The sequence below is a fragment of the Salmo trutta genome, unplaced genomic scaffold, assembly GCF_901001165.1.
Source record: "Salmo trutta unplaced genomic scaffold, fSalTru1.1, whole genome shotgun sequence".
Lineage (NCBI taxonomy): Eukaryota > Metazoa > Chordata > Actinopteri > Salmoniformes > Salmonidae > Salmo > Salmo trutta.
In genome coordinates this window covers 590,640-604,301 of record NW_021822962.1, presented here as the reverse complement: position 1 = coordinate 604,301, position 13,662 = coordinate 590,640, and the positions used below count along the sequence as shown (strand labels likewise).

General features: G+C 47.4%; 1 protein-coding gene across 1 annotated transcript in view; it reads right to left on the bottom strand.

The window, feature by feature from the left end:
• The window catches only part of LOC115187638 (thyroglobulin), a 46,179-nt gene that overhangs the window by 30,122 nt on the left and 2,395 nt on the right, over positions 1–13,662 (bottom strand). Inside the window, exons 2-10 of the mRNA XM_029746607.1 lie at positions 10,725–10,836; positions 9,583–9,662; positions 9,149–9,292; positions 8,312–8,377; positions 6,352–6,486; positions 5,616–5,792; positions 4,437–4,641; positions 2,641–2,728; positions 2,337–2,496 (exon numbers count right to left, since the gene is read on the bottom strand). Of these exons, the coding sequence (XP_029602467.1) occupies positions 2,337–2,496; positions 2,641–2,728; positions 4,437–4,641; positions 5,616–5,792; positions 6,352–6,486; positions 8,312–8,377; positions 9,149–9,292; positions 9,583–9,662; positions 10,725–10,836 (1,167 nt within the window). The remainder of the gene's footprint in view (positions 1–2,336; positions 2,497–2,640; positions 2,729–4,436; positions 4,642–5,615; positions 5,793–6,351; positions 6,487–8,311; positions 8,378–9,148; positions 9,293–9,582; positions 9,663–10,724; positions 10,837–13,662) is intronic.

Here is a 13,662-nt window from a genome sequence, read left to right as displayed (position 1 = left end):
ACAACATGTTTTTATTCCATTTGGGTTCCAAAAGCCACTGCAGTACATGAATACTGTAATTACCCACTAAGAATGGACCAAGAAACTTTTGGATAGATTTCAAATATAATAATACAAGAGCCTGGTAAAAATGTGAATACATTCAGCAACAACAAACAGAAAGCTTGCAGCATTCCAAAGTGTTTCTTTAGAAAAGCTCCCTCTAGAATACAATAGGTGGAGAGATATCTGGAACCAGTGGTTTAGTAGGTGTTGCTGTGTTGCAGGGCTTTATAGAAGAGCTGTCTGGGAGGGACCAGTGGTTTAGTAGGTGTTGCTGTGTTGCAGGGCTTTATAGAATAGCTGTCTGGGAGGGACCAGTGGTTTAGTAGGTGTTGCTGTGTTACAGGGCTTTATAGAAGAGCTGTCTGGGAGGGACCGGTGGTTTAGTAGGTGTTGCTGTGTTGCAGGGCTTTATAGAAGAGCTGTCTGGGAGGGACCGGTGGTTTAGTAGGTGTTGCTGTGTTGCAGGGCTTTATAGAAGAGCTGTCTGGGAGGGACCGGTGGTTTAGTAGGTGTTGCTGTGTTGCAGGGCTTTATAGAAGAGCTGTCTGGGAGGGACCAGTGGTTTAGTAGGTGTTGCTGTGTTGCAGGGCTTTATAGAAGAGCTGTCCTGGGAGGGACCAGTGGGTTTAGTAGGTGTTGCTGTGTTGCAGGGCTTTATAGAAGAGCTGTCTGGGAGGGACCAGTGGTTTAGTAGGTGTTGCTGTGTTGCAGGGCTTTATAGAAGAGCTGTCTGGGAGGGACCAGTGGTTTAGTAGGTGTTGCTGTGTTGCAGGGCTTTATAGAAGAGCTGTCTGGGAGGGACCAGTGGTTTAGTAGGTGTTGCTGTGTTTGCAGGGCTTTATAGAAGAGCTGTCTGGGAGGGACCGGTGGTTTAGTAGGTGTTGCTGTGTTGCAGGGCTTTATAGAAGAGCTGTCTGGGAGGGACCAGTGGTTTAGTAGGTGTTGCTGTGTGTTGCAGGGCTTTATAGAAGAGCTGTCTGGGAGGGGACCGGTGGTTTAGTAGGTGTTGCTGTGTTGCAGGGCTTTATAGAAGAGCTGTCTGGGAGGGACCGGTGGTTTAGTAGGTGTTGCTGTGTTGCAGGGCTTTATAGAAGAGCTGTCTGGGAGGGACCAGTGGTTTAGTAGGTGTTGCTGTGTTGCAGGGCTTTTAGTAGGTGTTGCTGTGTTGCAGGGCTTTATAGAAGAGCTGTCTGGGAGGGACCGGTGGTTTAGTAGGTGTTGCTGTGTTGCAGGGCTTTATAGAAGAGCTGTCTGGGAGGGACCGGTGGTTTAGTAGGTGTTGCTGTGTTGCAGGGCTTTATAGAAGAGCTGTCTGGGAGGGACCTGTGGTTTAGTAGGTGTTGCTGTGTTGCAGGGCTTTATAGAAGAGCTGTCTGGGAGGGACCGGTGGTTTAGTAGGTATTGCTGTGTTACAGGGCTTTATAGAAGAGCTGTCTGGGAGGGACCAGTGGTTTAGTAGGTGTTGCTGTGTTGCAGGGCTTTATAGAAGAGCTGTCTGGGAGGGACCAGTGGTTTAGTAGGTGTTGCTGTGTTACAGGGCTTTATAGAAGAGCTGTCTGGGAGGGACCGGTGGTTTAGTAGGTGTTGCTGTGTTGCAGGGCTTTATAGAAGAGCTGTCTGGGAGGGACCAGTGGTTTAGTAGGTGTTGCTGTGTTGCAGGGCTTTATAGAAGAGCTGTCTGGGAGGGACCGGTGGTTTAGTAGGTGTTGCTGTGTTGCAGGGTCTTCTAGAGTTGCTGGCTGAGGGCTCCTATCACTAAGACTATACATCATACTCTAAAACAGAAAGTGCCGTCTAGGATAACAAAGTTGAAACTTGAACACACACACACAGTCCTTCCACATGTCTGTGAGTGTGCCAGCTGTGTGCTATGGCTGGCTGGCTGACTGTGGAGAGTCACTCCTCCCTCTCAGTGCCACATCAGCACAGAACACACCGTCAGCAGAGATGTATTTCCCTCCCTCCCTCCCTCTCCCCCTCATCTCTCCCTCCCCATCTCTCCCTCCCCCCTCTCCTCATCTCTCCCTCCGGGGCCTCTAAGCCCCCCACAGCAGGAGAATACCAACAGTAAACATGATGTCATCCTCTCCCCTTCACTTTCATCGTGACCTGATTCTAACTTCATGTCCACTATCTTCCTTCTACTTTAACATTCACTTATTATGCCATTTCAGCAGCGCTCTCGGGCCCAAATGTGAGTTGAGATTTAGAAGGCAGCACTCGTGACTTTTGAAAGCATATAACCAATAAGATAATTGAATGCTGCTTCTGACGCGTGTTAAGGGTAGCACCTGTGCTGAGGAATCCGAACGCTGCAACCCTGGTGTTGACGGTAACCACGACGATGTTGCCGACGGCAGCCAGGTAGGAGCCGTCCAGTAGAGATGGTGTGTCATTGCTGGCTGCTCCAGACGGGTTATGGAAGAACACCAGAACCGCTGTACTCCCTCTCTATCAGAGGAAAAGACAAGAACAGGAATGACACAGCAGACCAACTGTCAATCTGAGGGACCAGTGGTGGAGTGGTGTTACTAAAGGAGAGGTCAACAGGGCTTCTAGTGCAACAAAGATCTCTATAGGTACAATGTGACTTACGATGCCGCTGGGGACGAAGATGTTGAGGTACAGACAGTCCTCACTGCTGGCTGATGACTCTACAGCTCCAGGCTGCAGACAACTGGGTCTACCATGGGAAACATCCATAACAACAAGATTAGAGGACACATTAACACACTACATGTGGTGCAAAAATCTAACAGACAGACAGACAGACAGACAGACAGACAGACAGACAGACAGACAGACAGACAGACAGACAGACAGACAGACAGACAGACAGACAGACAGACAGACAGACAGACAGACAGACAGACAGACAGACAGACAGACAGACAGACAGACAGACAGACAGACAGACAGACAGACAGACAGACAGACAGACAGACAGACAGACAGACAGACAGACAGACAGACAGACAGACAGACAGACAGACAGACAGACAGACAGACAGACAGACAGACAGACAGACAGACAGACAGACAGACAGACAGACAGACAGACAGACAGACAGACAGACAGACAGACAGACAGACAGACAGACAGACAGACAGACAGACAGACAGACAGACAGACAGACAGATAGATAGATAGATAGATAGATAGATAGATAGATAGATAGATACACACACACGGAAAAGAAACTGAAGATCTCGTACAACGCTGTATGCTACTCCCTTCACAGAACAGTGCAAATTGGCTCTAACCAGAATAGAAAGAGGAGTGGGAGGCCCCGGTGCACAACTGAGCAAGAGGACAAGTACATTAGAGTGTCTAGTTTGAGAAACAGACGCCAGTTTCTCTGTCCAGTGTCTGTGTTCTTTTTGCCCATCTCAATCTTTTCTTTCTATTGGCCAGTCTGAGATATGGCTTTTTCTTTGCAACTCTGCCTAGAAGGCCAGCATCCCGGAGTCGCCTCTTCACTGTTGACGTTGAGACTGGTGTTTTGTGGGTACTATTTAATGAAGCTGCCAGTTGAGGACTTGTGTCTTTTTCTCAAACTAGACACTCTAATGTACTTGTCCTCTTGCTCAGTTGTGCACCGAGGCCTCCCACTCCTCTTTCTATTCTGGTTAGAACCAGTTTGCGCTGTTCTGTGAAGTGAGTAGCACACAGCGCTGTACGAGATCTCCAGTTTCTTGGCAATTTCTCGCATGGAATAGCCTTCATTTCTCAGAACAAGAATAGACTGACGAGTTTCAGAAAGAAAGTTATTTGTCTCTGGCCATTTTGAGCCTGTAATCGAACCCACAAATGCTGATGCTCCAGATACTCAGCTAGGCTAAAGGTGGCCAGTTTTATTGCTTCTTTAATCAGGAAAAACAATTTTCAGCTGTGCTAACATAATTGCAAAAGGGTTTTCTAATGATCAATTAGCCTTTTAAAATGATAAACTTGGGTTAGCTAACACAACGTGCCATTGGAACGAGGACATTTCTAAGTGACCCCAAACTTTTGAACGGTAGTGTATATATAGAAAAAATTGCAGCATGTAACATTTCATAGTGGTTAGCGCGTCGGACCAGTAACCGAAAGGTTGCTACATTGAATCCCTGAGCTGACAAGGTAAAAATCTGTCGTTCTGCCCCTGAACAAGTCAGTTAACCCACTGTTCCGTCATTGTGAATAAGAATTTGTTCTTGACTGGCTTGCCTAGTTAAATAAAGGTTAAATATACATAAATATATATATATATATATATATTTTTTTTATAACATTTTCAGAGACCCGTTTTGGCTCGTGAACACAACTTTCAAAACTACTGGATGAAATTATCCAAAACCTTTATAACACATCTTAAAAATAAATCCTCCTCCACAGAGTCATTGTTTACCTGGTAATCGTGGCGTTCCATGTGCCACTCCATTCAGCAAGCTGTGGGGGGGCGAAACGGAGGGCTCTGATAGGAGGACGAGCGTACGGAACTCCCAAGAACTGTCTGACTGTCTTCCTGTCTGGCCCGAGCAGCGTTGTCACGGCCTCTCCCTGGAGCGTTCCGTGAGCCGGGATAAACACTGACGTCAACTCCGCCTTGGGTTCTGGATCCCACAGAATACATAACCATCAGTCAGAGGGAAGCCTGGACTGACAACTATGGGCCCTGGTCAAAAGTAGTGCACCATATAGGGAACAGGGTGCCATTTGGGACAGAGCACTGTCTGCACTGGAATCAAGCAGCTGTAAAACTCCTTCAGCACCTCTATGAAGATAAATAATGCTTTCTAATAATAATGATGATACAATAAGTAGGCTGCAGTGATTGACATGACCTAACCCACCAATAAACATCTCTGTTTCTTCAAACACTAGTCATATTAGCAGCAGTCCTCTCTGTGTGTAGAGCAGGTAAAGACATGTCTTTCAGAACTCTCTGTGTAGAGCAGGTAAAGACGTGTCTTTCAGAACTCTCTGTGTGTAGAGCAGGTAAAGACGTGTCTTTCAGAACTCTCTGTGTGTAGAGCAGGTAAAGACATGTCTTTCAGAACTCTCTGTGTGTAGAGCAGGCAAAGACATGTCTTTCAGAACTCTCTGTGTGTAGAGCAGGCAAAGACATGTCTTTCAGAACTCTCTGTGTGTAGAGCAGGTAAAGACATGTCTTTCAGAACTCTCTGTGTGTAGAGCAGGTAAAGACATGTCTTCCAGAACTCTCTGTGGGTAAACCAGGGTCAGGGATGTATAGTGAACCAGGGTCAGGGATGTATAGTGAACCAGGGTCAGGGATGTATAGTGAACCAGGGTCAGGAATGTATAGTGAACCAGGGTCAGGAATGTATAGTGAACGAGGGTCAGGGATGTATAGTGAACCAGGGTCAGGGATGTATAGTGATCCAGGGTCAGGGATGTATAGTGAACCAGGGTCAGGGATGTATAGTGAACCAGGGTCAGGGATGTATAGTGAACCAGGGTCAGGGATGTAAAGTGAGTCAGGGTCGTATAGTGAAGCAGGGTCAGGGATGTATAGTGAACCATTGTCAGGGATGTATAGTGAACCAGGGTCAGGGATGTTGCCCACCTTTGTGGAGGTAGACCTGGAGAGCTGACTCTCTGATGACCAGCCGACAGTCCTGACCTCCAGTGGTGGTGGTAGTGGAGGGGCCACAGGCCAGGGTGTCTGGGTAGAGGACACAGCGGACAGCCGAGTCGGTCCGCCCCACTGACACCACAGCACAGGAGTCAGCCTCCTCACAGGCTGAAGGGAAACATACAGACACAGTTTAACGGACAGAAAAGGAGGAGAGTAGAGAGAGGTAGATACAAGGATTGGGGCACAGACAGGAGAGACAGAGGAGGGGCACAGACAGGAGAGACCGAGGAGGGGCACAGACAGGAGAGACAGAGGAGGGGCACAGACAGGAGAGACAGAGGAGGGGCACAGACAGGAGAGACAGAGGAGGGGCACAGACAGGAGAGACCGAGGAGGGGCACAGACAGGAGAGACAGAGGAGGGGCACAGACAGGAGAGACCGAGGAGGGGCACAGACAGGAGAGACAGAGGAGGGGCACAGACAGGAGAGACCGAGGAGGGGCACAGACAGGAGAGACAGAGGAGGGGCACAGACAGGAGAGACAGAGGAGGGGCACAGACAGGAGAGACCGAGGAGGGGCACAGACAGGAGAGACCGAGGGGCACAGACAGGTGAGACAGAGGAGGGGCTTAAATCCCTCTTGCCAGGGGGCATGTGTGGTCCTGAGTTGGGGGACGTTGACCGTTAGACTAGACTCTGGCAAACGATGAAGATGTTACTCACCAGACAGACACCAGTCTCTGGTCCTGTCCAGGTCCTCAGCGATGTCTTTACTGATGTGAATAATGTCAAACGTGGAGACGGACGGATCCACCAGCGTAGAGGACGCATCCAGGAGTCTCCACTCACTCAAACTCACTGGCAGAGAGACACACATCTTTATCAGCAGGGGATGCATCTAACACATTGTCTGCATTTAACACATTGTCCCATAGGGCTCTGCTCAGAAGCAGTGTCCTACACAAGGTAAAAGGCTCCATATTTATGATGCAGCCATTGAAATGTATTTTAATGTCAAAAGGACAGAGCTCTCTTAAGCATCCAATTCCAACACTATCTAGTGTGCTAGATAGTAATGAGAGCAGTTAAAAGCCTGTACTCTCCTCTGTCTAATGGACAGGTTTCTAGCTACTGGAGCCGTTGGAGACAGCATCTCCTCTGTCTAATGGACAGGTTTCTAGCTACTGGGGCCGTTGGAGACAGCATCTCCTCTGTCTAATGGACAGGTTTCTAGCTACTGGGGCCGTTGGAGACAGCATCTCCTCTGTCTAATGGACAGGTTTCTAGCTACTGGGGCCGTTGGAGACAGCATCTCCTCTGTCTAATGGACAGGTTTCTAGCTACTGGAGCCGTTGGAGACAGCATCTCCTCTGTCTAATGGACAGGTTTCTAGCTACTGGAGCCGTTGGAGACAGCATCTCCTCTGTCTAATGGACAGGTTTCTAGCTACTGGAGCCGTTGGAGACAGCATCTCCTCTGTCTAATGGACAGGTTTCTAGCTACTGGAGCCGTTGGAGACAGCATCTCCTCTGTCTAATGGACAGGTTTCTAGCTACTGGAGGGTATGGAGACAGCATCTCCTCTGTCTAATGGACAGGTTTCTAGCTACTGGAGGGTATGGAGACAGCATCTCCTCTGTCTAATGGACAGGTTTCTAGCTACTGGAGGGTATGGAGACAGCATCTCCTCTGTCTAATGGACAGGTTTCTAGCTACTGGAGGGTATGGAGGAAGCATCTCCTCTGTCTAATGGACAGGTTTCTAGCTACTGGAGGGTATGGAGACAGCATCTCCTCTGTCTAATGGACAGGTTTCTAGCTACTGGAGGGTATGGAGACAGCATCTCCTCTGTCTAATGGACAGGTTTCTAGCTACTGGAGGGTATGGAGACAGCATCTCCTCTGTCTAATGGACAGGTTTCTAGCTACTGGAGGGTATGGAGACAGCATCTCCTCTGTCTAATGGACAGGTTTCTAGCTACTGGAGGGTATGGAGGAAGTGTGTCTAATTAAAGGCTCAGTGGGAAACACTGTGGCTTGTAAACATTTCAGCACGTCAGCACAATGAAAGCTCGCAAAATGTTCATGTTAGTTTGTCTCTTTGATGTGAGGGGGGGGGGGGTTCCCTTTGAACACACACAAATGTGAAATGGGTTGTCGCCCAAACAGCACCCCATTCCCCATAATGCACTATTTTTTAACATGGGCCCTATGGACCCTGGTCAAGAGTAGAGCACTATATAAGGAATAGGCTCACGAGTGGCGCAGCGGTCTAAGGCACTGCATCTCAGTCCTAGAGGCGCCACTACAGACCCTGGTTCTATCCCGGGCTGTATCACAACCGGCCGTGATCGGGAGTCCCATAGTGCGGCGTACAATTGGCCCAGCATTTGTCTGGGTTAGGGGAGGGTTTGGCCGGGGTAGGCCATCATTGTAAATAAGAATTTGTCCTTAACTGACTTGCCTGGTTAAATAAAGGTTAAATAAATAAAACATATACAGAAGGAACAGGGGGCCATTTGGGCCTCATCCAAAGACAGAAAGGCCGACGTGTTTCTATTCAACCATTTACAGAAGGATGACAGCAGAAACACACACAGTGTCTGTTTATTGTAGCTGACGTATCAAACTACCAGTGTATTGTACATTTTAACTCCTGAGGTGAAACATGAACTGCATTCTTACCATTCTTTGAAGTAACACGTAGTTCGAAACTGGGGCACAATCGTGGTGATTTAGTCCACTGGTTCACTGTGGGGAACAATGGAAACGTTTGACTCATTACGTAATCAATTCCTTAATGATCAGAAAACAACGTGGCTAATAAATGTGTCTGCTAGATCACGTGGATCTGCAACACCAACTGGAGGAAACATGTATTACCGCTGAGCCCCAAATAGCACCCTACTGCACCACATAGATAGGGTGCCACTTGAAACAGAAACAAATGTGTTAGCTATAAAGGGACTCTTAAGAATAGAAAATTACCAGCAAGTCTGAGAATTTCTCCAAAAAAAGTAAGAACAATTTGTAGTCTCTGCAATCCTTACCAGGTGACAAAATATAACCCACAAAATGAGATCAACAGCTGAAGCATAATAACACATGTATCTGTTTAAACCAGTGTACAGCGTCTCATTGTCTGTGTCCCAAATAGCACACTATTCCCCCAATGGGCTCTGGTCAAATGTAGTGCACTATAAAGAGAAGGCTCCATTTGGGACGCACAGACTGTAACCAGGGCAATGCTGATGTCACTATTTCCAGAAGAGAAAGTAACATCAAGACATCAAACCTAAAAGGTAAGAGACGACTCAAGATGTTGTCCAGATGTTCTTCAAGATGTGTTTCATGCCTCCTCACTGAGTAAGCTACCCTAAATGTTGTAGAGTTTCAAATGGCACCCTATTCCCTATGTAGTGCACTACTTCCCTATGTAGTGCACGACCAGGAACCCATAGGGAATAGGGTGCCATTTGGGAGTCACCCTGTACCTACTTATCCTCAGATTTATACACACACCTGGTTTCTCGTACCAGCCAAGCGGATACACGCCGGTTTCTACTTTGGAGGGGGTGCAGTCCTGGACTCTCCAGGTTGTCCTCTCACCTTCACCACATGTCTGGATACCAAAGCTGTTCAGAGTCAGGCAGAGAACGTCTGATCCTGGATGGAGACAGCGCGCACACACACACACACACACACACACACACACACACACACACACACACACACACACACACACACACACACACACGCGCGCACACACACGCGCGCGCACGCACACATGCGCACGCACACACGCACATACTTTAGAGGAAATATTTGTGTCTCCTTTGGACTTTGGAGTTATGTTGTGATTGTTTCCCTCTTCTCTCTTGAACTTTGCATTTCGGAGCACTTGTCAGCACTGTAAAAACATGTCAATAAGTATCTTGACTGAAATAACAACTGACCAGGTGACTGTGTGTCCCTGACGTATCCGATTCCACGGCAACATGGATCTTCATCACATCTCCGTTCACACTCACGGAACCTGGTACAAACACAAAGCAGCCACACACTTTTCTTTGGGGAAACAAAACAGGAATTGTTAAAGACTGTCATTATCTTACTACTCATGCAGTAACAAATGGTTTTCCTAAAGAAGATTTTTGTGATTGCTTGAAGTAGTGAAATAAGGTTTACTGTGGGTGATAGTGAGAACAGATCCAGTGGGACCCAGGTAACACTGCCCTAAGGTCTCTCACCCCCAGAACCAGTGGGACCCAGGTAACACTGCCCTAAGGTCTCTCACCTCCAGAACCAGTGGGACCCAGGTAACACTGCCCTAAGGTCTCTTACCCCCAGAACCAGTGGGGACCCAGGTAACACTGCCCTAAGGTCTCTCACCTCCAGAACCAGTGGGACCCAGGTAACACTGCCCTAAGGTCTCTCACCCCCAGATCCAGTGGGACCCAGGTAACACTGCCCTAAGGTCTCTCACCCCCAGAACCAGTGGGACCCAGGTAACACTGCCCTAAGGTCTCTCACCCCCAGAACCAGTGGGACCCAGGTAACACTGCCCTAAGTCCTCTCACCTCCAGAACCAGTGGGACCCAGGTAACACTGCCCTAAGGTCTCTCACCCCCAGAACCAGTGGGACCCAGGTAACACTGCCCTAAGGTCTCTCACCTCCAGAACCAGTGGGACCCAGGTAACACTGCCCCTAAGGTCTCTCACCTCCAGAACCAGTGGGACCCAGGTAACACTGCCCTAAGTCTCTCAACCCCAGACCAGTGGGACCCAGGTAACACTGCCCTAAGGTCTCTTCTCACCCCAGAACCAGTGGGACCCAGGTAACACTGCCCTAAGGTCTCTCACCTCCAGAACCAGTGGGACCCAGGTAACACTGCCCTAAGGTCTCTCACCCCCAGAACCAGTGGGACCCAGGTAACACTGCCCTAAGGTCTCTCACCCCCAGAACCAGTGGGACCCAGGTAACACTGCCCTAAGGTCTCTTACCCCCAGAACCAGTGGGACCCAGGTAACACTGCCCTAAGGTCTCTCACCCCCAGAACCAGTGGGACCCAGGTAACACTGCCCTAAGGTCTCTTACCCCTCAGTGATTGGCTTGGCACTCAGGTTGACACGGCTACGGACGGAATAAGACACCATCTTCTTAAAGGGAACACGGCTGTAAAAACTCTCCACACTTCCAGTCAGATCAACTGTTAAAAACACACAGACAGAACAACACAAATTAGCTCCTGAAATAATAGAAAAGGTCATGTTTCTGCAGAAAAACTGTGTGTGCTTGCTTCAGCTATTTTAAATGGAGATAAGTTGATAAAATTTTAGAGGCTAATGTATTATTCTGGTAAATAATATGGTAGTGGGATAAGTTGAAGAAGCACTACAGCACATCACTACAACATACTGACCAAGAACCTACCAGTGATCTCATCCTGCAGCACATCACTACAACATACTGACCAAGAACCTACCAGTGATCTCATCCTGCAGCACATCACTACAACATACTGACCAAGAACCTACCAGTGATCTCATCCTGCAGCACATCACTACAACATACTGACCAAGAACCTACCAGTGATCTCATCCTGCAGCACATCACTTTCCACCAACAGAAAGAACAATGCTGTACTCTTTGCCTGAATGGACTCTGTCTAACTGAGCTCAATGTTTACCAAACTAGTATGAATCATTATGACTGGGCTACAGTGCAGTACTCTGGCCAGGGTTACTGGGTCTGAGTGAATCTGGCTGTGGTCTTGAAGTACAGGATGTCCCAGAAAGAGCCCTGTTCCTGTCTGAACACTCCAGATGTCAACAGCCCAGAACCCTTTAATGAGAGGAAATTAGGGTTTAATGAGCAAATCAAGAAGAGACTTAACTAGCTGTCTGCTTGGAAAGGAGTTTTATACAGAGGGAAGCACAGTTTTGGACAATATGTTACTGACCCCATTACCATAAGGTCCAGCATTTTGGTCTGGTGTACGTACAACATATCTCGAATAACAACAGACAACAGGTTGCTGTTAAACGGGATGTGTTGGGGGTACTTGTGATAATATTATGTGATCTTGACTAGATAAAGTCTCCACTACTGTGGAGAAGAGACTACATGTGACAGGTAGCAAATCAAGTGGATTATTTTATTTCATTTTCCATCTGGTCTGCATCTATAAATGACTCTGCTACACGCGGCAGACTCCCCTCAGAGTGAGAGAGAAGTGACAGTATCATTATATACACCTCTAGTAGCCTCGTGGTTAGCGCGTCGGACCAGTAACCGAAAGGTTGCTGGATCGAATCCCCGAGCTGACAAGGTAAAAAAAAAATCAGTCGTTCTGCCCTAAGCAAGGCAGTTAACCCACTGTTCCCCGAAGACGTGGATGTTGATTAAGGCAGCCCTCCGCACCTCTCTGATTCAGAGGGGTTGGGTTAAATGTAAAAGACACATTTCAGCTGAAGGCATTTAGTTGGACAACTGACTAGGTCTCCCCCTTTCCTTTCCTCCCCGCTGAGGCTCTAGTGATGGGGTAAGTCTAGACTCCTGCTTGAGGTGATTCATCTCATTACAGAGATACTGATTAAAACTACCTCGGCTTAGAAAAAGAAGACATTTGTATTCCTGGAACTAGTCACCAGTCTCTCAAGCATCTGTTAGTCTCTTCACTGCTTGTGTTTGGACTTGAACATTTAAAAATAATTGTCTTTGAGGGGGAAAAAAGGACACTGGACTAGAGTGTTGAATGTAATCCACTGTGTCAGTCTGGGTAGAGTTAGTTCCTTGGCTATGGAAGGACAGCAGCAGTGTTACATCATGTTTATACTATCAGAGTGGTTAGAGCTCTATGATGATACAGACAGACCTGTAGAGAAGCTCTATAATGATACAGACAGACCTGTAGAGAAGCTCTATAATGATACAGATAGACCTGTAGAGAAGCTCTATAATGATACAGACGACCTGTAGAGAAGCTCTATAATGATACAGACAGACCTGTAGAGAAGCTCTATAATGATACAGACAGACCTGTAGAGAAGCTCTATAATGATACAGACAGACCTGTAGAGAAGCTCTATAATGATACAGATAGACCTGTAGAGAAGCTCTATAATGATACGATAGACCTGTAGAGAAGCTCTATAATAGACAGACAGACTGTAGAGAAGCTCTATAATGATACAGACAGACCTGTAGAGAGCTCTATAATGATACAGACAGACCTGTAGAGAAGCTCTATAATGATACAGATAGACCTGTAGAGAAGCTCTATAATGATACAGATAGACCTGTAGAGAAGCTCTATAATAGACAGACAGACCTGTAGAGAAGCTCTATAATAGACAGACAGACCTGTAGAGAAGCTCTATAATGATACAGATAGACCTGTAAGAGAATTAATTGGAAGAAAGAACTTTCTAAGTCATTGCAAACAAAGCATGTTCATCTCCACTCAGTTCCTGGAAAGCCTTTGGAGCTGTAGGCTTTGGCAAGATATTTGATTGGCCTTTTAGCCCATCAGCTAGTGGTACATCTGCTGCTGGAGTTTACAAGGGAGCAATTGTTTTGGGTCGTGCAGGGAGTGTGTGTGTGTGTGTGTGTGTGTGTAATAATGGTCCTCTTCCAGTGCTGAGTTTGCAGTGGGTATGTTCCCCTGCAGATATCAAAGGGTTGTTTATAATGATGTCCCAGACAGTCACTGGTTCCACCTCCACCTGCCGTACACCACAGCAAGCATATTAAACACGTTTCATTAAGGTAAAGGTACTACTGAGCTAGCTAGCTGTTTTCAATACAACAGAAGCACACAAAGCACCATTTAGAAAGACATGCCACCCAGCTGAAAATCATATGGCTTGAATTAATCCACAACAAGGATCATTCTGTTTCACTGCTGCTGTGAAGATCAGGATATTAATAACAAGAGCTCTGGGTTACAGGCAAATGAATAGTCTGACAGCAGAGAGAGAAGGGGAGGGAAATGGAGAAGGGGGAGGGAAAGGGAGAAGGGGGAGGGAAAGAG